This window comes from Tasmannia lanceolata, unplaced genomic scaffold (genome assembly GCF_043159265.1).
Source record: "Tasmannia lanceolata isolate RefF3 unplaced genomic scaffold, GAP_Taslan_0.1 ptg000007l, whole genome shotgun sequence".
Lineage (NCBI taxonomy): Eukaryota > Viridiplantae > Streptophyta > Magnoliopsida > Canellales > Winteraceae > Tasmannia > Tasmannia lanceolata.
Window position 1 is genome coordinate 19,289,906 of NW_027518684.1, and position 8,995 is coordinate 19,298,900.

At 36.7% G+C, this 8,995-nt stretch overlaps 2 protein-coding genes across 2 annotated transcripts; one reads left to right on the forward strand and one right to left on the reverse strand.

The window, feature by feature from the left end:
* Nucleotides 1–1,128: 1,128 nt before the first annotated feature.
* Nucleotides 1,129–4,435, reverse strand: LOC143881115 (LIM domain-containing protein WLIM2b-like). The gene is made up of 5 exons (XM_077384113.1): nt 4,081–4,435; nt 2,706–2,805; nt 2,577–2,608; nt 2,346–2,435; nt 1,129–1,523 (listed from the first exon to the last, which is right to left on the reverse strand). Exons 1-5 carry the CDS (start codon nt 4,213–4,215, stop codon nt 1,287–1,289), a joined length of 594 nt encoding a protein of 197 aa, XP_077240228.1. The 5' UTR covers nt 4,216–4,435; the 3' UTR covers nt 1,129–1,286.
* Nucleotides 4,436–7,449: 3,014 nt separating this feature from the next.
* LOC143880645 (nuclear transcription factor Y subunit C-3-like) lies at nt 7,450–7,815 on the forward strand. Its single transcript, XM_077383624.1, has one exon. The coding sequence runs from the start codon at nt 7,450–7,452 to the stop codon at nt 7,813–7,815; it is 366 nt and encodes a 121-aa protein (XP_077239739.1).
* The last annotated feature ends 1,180 nt before the right edge of the window (nt 7,816–8,995 follow it).

The following is an 8,995-nucleotide window of genomic DNA, read 5'->3' on the forward strand; positions in this document are numbered from 1 at the left end:
GCTAAAACCCAGATAGATCAGTTACCATGGATGGTTATCTTGTGTAGCTATTCCAGTGCCAAACAACCCTATTGTGGGAGTTCCTCTTGGCACTGTTAAAATTTTAAAGTGTATTTTTTGGAAGCTAATTTTGGCTTAGTTTTATTTTATTTTATTCTTGAGAGATGTAGTGAAGACAAAAATGTAAGTTTGTGTTCAAGGGCATTTTGGTCATTTTGTTGGCCTAGCTTGCACAGGTGTGTCACACATATTTGCTCTATCTTTTCCCTTCCCTCTTCCCTCCTATTTCAAATTCAAACTCTACTTGAAACTCTAAACCTACCACCACATTTAAGTTTCTACTTTTTCATACCCGCTACCAAGGTTTTAAATTTCGGTTTCGGAGGTAATTTCGGGGTTAACCGAAATTGAAATTTTAGACAAATTCCCAAAATTTCGGCCGAAATTCAGTATATAGGAATAAAAATTTAATATTTTAGCAAAAATTTCGCTGAAATTTCAACCGAAATTTGGTAAATTTCGGAAATTTCGATTTCAGTCATCGAAATCCGAAAATTTTAATTTCAGCCGAAATTTAAAACCTTGCCCGCTACCACTTACCAAAGTCATTAACTCACTATTTTCCATTGACTTAGCCAATCTCCATTTACTCATTTTTGTAGAGATTCTCCACTAATCGAGGCTCTCTTGTGTGCAAGCTTGTGTTTGAAGCAAAGTGCCAACTTGCCCAATATTTTCTCCATTTTTTGAAGTTTTCCTTTTCTTATTGTTCTTATCTTGTAGTGTTGTTCTCCTATCATATATTGGAATACATCTTGTTGATAGTAGCTCTTCTTCTATATTGTAGTGTTGTGGATCTTGGGCTAGTGTAAACTTTGGTTTCATTATTTGAGAAACGGCTATTCCGGTGTTGTGAAATCCGCCTTTCTCTTTAGGCACCTCCTATTTTTTCTACCAACACCCAATTTAATTTCTTACTTTTATACATTTTATGTCCCTTTTTGAATTATTTACTCTACTTCTAGGTGTGAGAATGGTTTAATAATTTTTAAAATGATGGAAAATAATTTCTTTACCATACATTTCAAATAAAAAGAAAAAAATGACATGTGTTGAAATTCACTTACATAGCCAAAATAAAATGAATCATTTAGATAATTATTTCCTCCTAACAAAGGTAGGGCATTAAATAGATGGAAAACAACCGTAATTTTCCTTGGGACAAAATATAGTAAAAATTTGGGAAAAGAAAAAAAGAAAAATTTTATCACGAAAAATTGTTCTTCTTATGACTGCTCCTGCGTTGCTTCTGATGTTGTATCTGGCACAGGCAAAGCATTGCGCTTCATCGAAGCAGTCTTAATGAGGTGATTGTAGCTCCCTTTCTCTTTGAACAACTGAGCGAAGTGATGCTTACAATAAAGGATACCATTCAAAGCGGCATACGACGAAGGTGTGAGGGCGCAACCTCCATGAGAGCATCTGAAGCAAGATTTATGATAAGATTCTCCTTCCACAGTTACCTGTAGTAGATGATGTTAACAAGTTAGTTCATGTAAATTATAGCATGCAATGCAAACCACTTACCCAGTTTTCAATAGTAGATAAGCTGCAATAGAACACAAGTCTACATAACAAAGTGCCATCCATTTGAGTTTTAGACTTAACCATAATTACTTTTTGCTTAAAACTATATTAACAAAATATCATGCGGAGAGTGATTATGATGGCGTGAGAGATTGTGGCCAAGTGTTGAATTGTGAGAGATCTCACTATTGGATCGTCTTGGTTGTAGATTCGGCAAGTAGGTTAGATGAGGTAATAAGAATTGATTTTAAGGGTGCAACTTGGGTTAGGTCGGGTTGAGCTTTTGATCAGAAAATGATTTGGAATCAATCCAACCCGACACAATTTTATGGTGAAAGCACCACACAAATTCTATAAAATTGACCCGAGTTGCACCCGTAGTAGATTAGGCAACTAGGTTGGATTAGGATAATCTCCTTCCTTAGCACCTAGATGCTCTATATATGTACCGACGATGATTCTCTGTAAGGTATCAATGAAAATTATTTATTCACATTTCTATTCATTCTAAGATAAAACATGAAATTTTTCTTAGTTTTTGGATTCAAATATGTTGTTTGCTTTTGTTGAATCTATATAGGTTATAGTTTATAATACCTAACTTACGTTGCATTATTTGTGAGGAATGATATTTGCACTCTTGTTTTAATGAGGATACTCTTCTATTTAGTGCAAGTTTATATAGGAAATTACTACCCACATCATCCAAAAACCCCAACAAGCCAATTCAAGAGAGAGAAATGAATTGAAAGACAAACCTTCTCCAATGGATATGCTGTCTTGTGGCAAGTGGCACATTTGTCTTGGGTTCCAGAGAACATGGAGGAAAGCTTGCTAGGGGCCCTAGTCTGTTAAGTTAGATTAAAATAATTATGCATTAGTAATGGCAATTAGGGAGCTTAATCACCTCACTTTCATTGATTCAACCCTAAACAAGGAATTCAATAAATAAATACAACCAATTGAGAGAATTGGATACAATCTCTTACCAGTTCATTTAGCTTCTCATTAGACTTTCCACCTGAAGATCATGAAACAAAATTAGGCCACTAGACGATAAAGAAAATTTAAAAGGAAGGATGGGATTTCAAAATTATAAAAGGGGAGAGAATTCTCACTTGTTTGGAAATTCTTGGAGAAACTGCCTGTCTCCTTGAAGAGTTGTTCAAAGTGAGGTTTGCAGTATAAAACACCATCCATGGAAGAATAGTTGCTCATCTGAAGATAATATATACATAGATATTATTAGCGAGAGAATTTAAGCCAAGAAGAGATTAAAAAATTCTCATTTTTTCTAATAAATAAATAGATTTTATGATAATTTATAGCAGGGGAATGGGTACTGCCACCCCTTGTTTTCGTTGTCTAGGTCACGATCCATATCGATTTTGACCGTCCATCGGAGCATCCTTGATCGGTCTTATATTGTACATAGTAAGGGGTTAAGGTTAGGAGAGGAAAGACACAAGAAACTCAAGAAAGAGTAAGAATCATCATCAAAACAAAAAGTAAGAAAATAAAATGTTATTTGTGGTTTTGAGTAGGATTTTTAAATATTACGAAAATAGCTCACGTTCAAATAAATGAAAGAAGAAAAAAAATGAAAAGTGTTTCTGTATGTTGGCAGCCTACATGCGATGTAGGGTGCTCCGTTGTATTTTGTGACTATGTCTACGTCACCATCAAAAATAATTTTGGACTTTAGGATATAGATCCAATGGACACTGTTCAGTTCCAAGTGTTGTACCCAAATCGTTGGGTAAGTTGGTAAGATAGGGTAACCTAGATAAATTAAGCAACTAGATTGGATTAGAATAGTCTCGTTCCATAGTTATCAATATTTGTTTCTATGTTTATCACGTAAGTGCTCTATATAAGCACTGTTTAATTCTCTGTAATTGCATCCAAGATTAATCAAATCTCCTTATTTTCTCATGGTATCAGAGCTGGTTGATCCCAAGGAGAGCTCCCTTAACCCAATTCAACCATTGAATATCACATATTCTAACACGACCAACCCAAAAAAGAGCGTTTACATGTGAGGGGGAGTGCTGAAGTATAAGTGGTTACATAACACCAACTCTAACAGCTTAAGCTTTTGGAGTAATTGGTTTTTTCACAGTTATGTTTTTTTTTTTAAAATCTAGACATACATGGATAATCGAAGAATTTTTTGTGTGAATCCTATTTCTTTCTTTTTTCTCTTCAGAATTCGAATTCTACCAAGGCTCCGTTTCATTCGATTTAAAATGTACGTAAAACATATTTTATTCTTGGCTCCGTTTCTTTCGACATAAAAATGGACGTAAAATTTGTTTCAAGTTCATTTTTACAACATAAAACAAATTTTACATCCATTTTTACGTCGAAAGAAACATAGCCTTCCATTTTTACGTATCGAAAGAAATGGGGCTAAAAAATGTGCGTAAAATTTGTTTTTCACACCCATTTTAAGTCCAAAAAAAAAAAAAAAAACAAGAAAATTCGGCGTACCACTAGGGTTCCTTTGCAGTGGCTGCATTTGAAGCAAGACTTATGGTAGCTCACGCCATCCGCGGACAACAAATCGACGACATAAACCGTCTTATCGCACGCCTTGCACTTCTGCAGAGTTCCACTGAAAGCCATGGCCAAGATCACAAACACACACCAAAACAAAACTCAATCTTAAATCCTAACCCAGACCAAAAACCAAAGCAAAATCTCCCAAATTCACCAATAACTCATATACATTCTTTTCATCGATTTCGAAAAGATGACACAAATAAATGTATCAAAATCTGGATTGTTTTTTAAAATTGTAAGGAGAAATTTAAATCGGTCAAAGGCAGAAATTTAAATGGGAATGATCGAGAGAAATGGAAGGAAGGAGTGGAAATTGGCGAGTTAAGCTCCCAACCATTAAAGAGAGATTTTGACTGAGTCTAAGAGAGAAATTTTCTTAGAAATTTCAAAGGTAACTAACTAGGCTATTCTTATGTTAGAAGTTAAACTCTTTTTGGGATTTGCTAGGGAATTTCGAGGAAAAGCATTTCGCAGCTGACTTTTGCATTAGAGAACGGCCACATAGGCTCACTTTTCAGCAAATTTTGTCTTATACATTTATTCATATGAGGTGACTGTTATCTCGTGCAAAAGTCAACAGCAAAATGCCATTCTGCAAAATTCCGTAGCAAATCCCACACAGGCTTCAGATGAACGGTTTTTTGGCTGTTGATATTGGCATTGCCATGTTTTTTATAATCGCACTAACTCAAATTGTCTTTTACTATTTAACCAACTGTCAATAACTTAATGGTTATCAAAAGTTCCGAAAAAAGCTCTAACAAGCACGTTAAGAAACAAAAGACAAGGTGAGTTAGTGCAAGTGTCAAAACTTGGTTAATTTAGAGGTATATTATCATAAATTAAAGGTCATTCTAAGTAAATATTGAATAGGTTAGTTATCTTTTTAGGGATTTGCTAGGGTCTATAGCAAAAGGCATTTTGCAGCTGGTCTGTGGCATGTCAGACCAGCCACCACGTGAATGAAGACAACAACTTTTGTCTCCAATCACAAGCATGTCAGACCAGCCGCGAAATGCCTTTGCGATGGACGCTAGCAATTCCCATTTTTTTTTTATCGTGTGTTAAAAAAGTAGGAAATTTTAGAAGAGAAAACGGTTCCTACACATATGTGTAGAGAGTTCTCTATACACTAGCTTAAAATACAGTGGGGGCCACATTGTTTTGGTGATCCAAGCCATCCATTTTAAAGGCCCTCACATAGATAGGGTGTCTACAAAAAATCAGATCCATAGGATCATCCCAACCCTACGATTTGTGGAGGTAAAATGGATGTCTTTAAACCTTCACAAATTAGTCCAATTTTTGCCTCCACAGTTCGAATGGTTAGGATGATCCTATGGATCTGATTTTTTGTGGACACCCTATCTATGTGAGGGCCTTAAAAATGAATGGTTTGGATCACCCAAATAATGTGGCCCCCACTGTATTTTAAGCTAGTGTGTAGAGAACTTATCTACACATATGTGTAAGAACCGTTTTCTCATTTTAGAAATGCTTTTCTTTTCCAATAAACTTTGGGTGATGATATATTGGCACCTCCTGTAGGATGATTTGCACCACTTGTAGCGTGATTTGACGTCAAAAAGCTGTAAAATTAAGCCTGCCACAATTCCCGTTATAAGGGGTGCAAATCATACTAGAGGTGGTGCTAATTTATCGTCTCCCTAAACTTTTTTAGGAAATTCCTTCAGGTGGGCCAAGGAAGAAAAAAAGGGCAAATATGTCAATTCCCAACTTTTATTTATATTTGTCCTTGTTTCATTTCTCATTATATATCACTTTTAGCAAAACTTAATACGCTGTTAGTCCGTGCAGTGATGTTTGCTAAGATGGGTCCCACATTGGATGGGGCATGACCCTCTTTCACTCATCTTATCATCCCAGCCGTTGACAATGAGATATGTGGGCTTGATTAACAATCTTCATCACCAGAATCATCTGTGTCATTGGATTGTCATAATGGCGCGTTAGAATCGGGATCTGATTCCATTGCCGCCTGATTCCAGTGTTTGGTTAAAAAATAATGGAATCAAGAGGTTGGAATTGACAATTGGGCGGAATTTTAGAGAGTAAAATGCCAGAATCTGTTTCCCGCTCCAGGAGGTGGTATTTTGATTAGATTTTTTTTTGAATATCTGCCCGTAAAACCACTGGATTAGACGATTTGTGACAGCCAATAATCCGCCGCTAGAAATGTGTCGGTAAAACCTCCACCGGTAAATATTAGATTTGTACCGGCGCCAGAAAGAATCGCTCTGCCGATATTTTAAATTATGCCCAGATCATTCATGAATATTGCAAAAAGGTTAGGAGAAAAAATAATTCATGGGCCATGGAAGTTGAGCTCTAGGGTCAAAGAAATATTTACAGGGTACTTAAAGTAGTTTCCATGGAATATTTCCATCCAATCAAAGTTAATTTGACCATGATTCTATATTTAAATTTAATAGAGTAGACCAAATCCTAGCCACTTACATTTTTTATATTTAAGCTGAGAAATCAATCAAAACATAAATTTATTCATTAATTTATCTGATCTGATTAATAAATGATATTCTTAGGAAAAGAATAGATGTCTTTATCTCTGAATATACAAGCTAGGTTTCAACTCTCTCCAAAGGTCACACTAGCTTATGGATATTCAATGTCACAACATTCTTGACACAATGACCAAATTGCCCTTCATTGATTATTATTTTGTTTCCTTTTCTTTCCAATAATGAGTAAATAATAATATAAAACAAAGTCAAATGACTCTTAACTCCTTATTCTACCCTTTTTCAGAACCTTTGTCATTGACCCTATACACATGTGTAGATGAACTACACATTATGGAAACTTCTGTAGATTGGAGGTAAGGATCATCCTATGAGCATGATTTTGGGGCACAACCTATTTATGCTGTGGCCCAACAAATGGACGGTTTGGATTATCCTATGGAGTGGGCCCTACAGTTTTTTTAGACAAAAACTGGACTATACGGCCACACACCATATAAAAAGTCACCATTAGTAGACAAAATGCCCATAAGGGCATTCTTGTACTTCTAAAACAAAATGCAATAAAAATGTAGGGTCATTTTTGTAAATTGACATATAGTATTAGGTCTTGCCGGCCCAAGCTGCCAAGCAGGCATGGCCGGCTGCACGCTCAGATCCTCTCTACTTTCTTTCACACCCTTCTCCCTATAAGTCAAACCCAAAACTCTCTCGATCCCTTCAACTCAATCTCTCTAACTCCTTTCTTTCTCTCTTCTTCTTCTCTCTTTATCTTTTTTTCAAAACTTAAGACACTATGCGACAAGCCGGAACGTTTTCGGGAATTCTCTCTGGTGGGATCTCCGGTCGGACCGGGCCTCATTCGTTGCCTCTGGCGAGGATCAAGAAGATTATGAAGAAATCGGGGGAGGACGTGAAGATGATCTCCGGCGAGGCACCGATAGTATTCTCGAAGGCGTGCGAGCTTTTCATAGAGGAACTAACACTTAGGTCATGGATGATGACCCTAGAGGGCAAGAGGAGAACTCTTCACAAAGACGACGTTGCCTCGGCAGTCATGACTACTGACATCTTCGACTTTCTCGCCGACATGGTGTCGGATTCCGGCAACGGTAGAGTGATTCCGGAAGCCATAGAAGAAGGCATGGTCGTTGAAACATGAAAGCCTTTCTCTCTCCCTCTCTCTATGTACCTATCTATTTATGTCTACCCATATCATAGTAGATATGGAGATTTTATTTTATATGGTGTAAGCCAGTATAGTCAAGTATTTTTCAAAAAATACTGTATGGCACTATGGCTTACACCATAGGATGATCCAAAACGTCCATTTGATGGCCACAACTTAAATAGGTTGTGCCCCCAAAATCAGTTCCATAGGATCAGCAAATGGACGGTTGAGATCATCCTATGATGTAAGCAGTACAGTAGGTGATTTTGGGCCAGATATCTATTATGATGGGCCCAGTTGATGAATGTAGACCTCCCGTGTGTGGGCCCAGTTAGGCATCACATTGAAGGCCTTACAATTTGCATGAATTTACGTTGCGCATCTGAAATTTTCTTCCCGCGTATCTCTAACGTGCGCATGGGTGTTGCTAGATTTAGATTTTATCTGACTGTCCCTTGGAATGACTGCTTATACCGTGGGCCTGGGTCCTTTATAAAATGAGGAGATGGGGCCCACTGAGCCTTCTTTCCTGACTTTTGAAGTATAACTTGGAACGTGACTACTTTTGATCCGGACCGTTAATGTAATTGCTATACACGTGGGTAGTTGTGATCTGGATCATTCATGTGGAGAGTTGGGATTGATTCATGTGAAACTTTCTGGCCACGGATTCTAGGGACCCACCAGATGAATGGTATAGATCTTTACACGTGCAAATTAGATTAAACTGATAATGGTAAAGAAAACCGAACTTCACGCTATACACTGTTCTTTGATCGCATTTAACCACAGCAAATCCTCTTATAAAAGGGCACAAAAGAAAAATAATGATAAGAAAAGGCTAAGGATATTAGCACTGCCATGTTTTAATAATTGCACAAACACAGCTTGTCTGTTTTAATTAGCTTATGAGAACTTTTTGTGAATCGTAAAAAAACCTTTGACAGCTGTTTAAATAATAAAAGACAAGATGAGTTAGTGCCATTATTAAAACATGGTGGTGCCAATATCAGTAGAATATAATAAAATAGAATAATAACTATAAAAATGGGAAAAATCAATAAAGTGCTTCAAGGAGCAACTCGGGTGTGACGGTCAAGACTAACTTGGGGTAAAAATCGGGTTGATTTTTGGGAATTTGGTTTGAATTTTTACGATGGAAACAGGTTGG

Coding starts and splice junctions, on each gene's coding strand:
- LOC143880645 (XM_077383624.1), top strand. CDS start 7,450: ATGCGACAAGCCGGAACGTTTTCGGGAATTCTCTCTGGTGGGATCTCC.
- LOC143881115 (XM_077384113.1), bottom strand. CDS start 4,215: ATGGCTTTCAGTGGAACTCTGCAGAAGTGCAAGGCGTGCGATAAGACG. Junction 2,806..4,080: donor ACTGCAAAGGAACCCTAGTG/GTACGCCGAATT, acceptor TATTATCTTCAG/ATGAGCAACTATTCTTCCAT. Junction 2,609..2,705: donor CTCCAAGAATTTCCAAACAA/GTGAGAATTCTC, acceptor CATGATCTTCAG/GTGGAAAGTCTAATGAGAAG.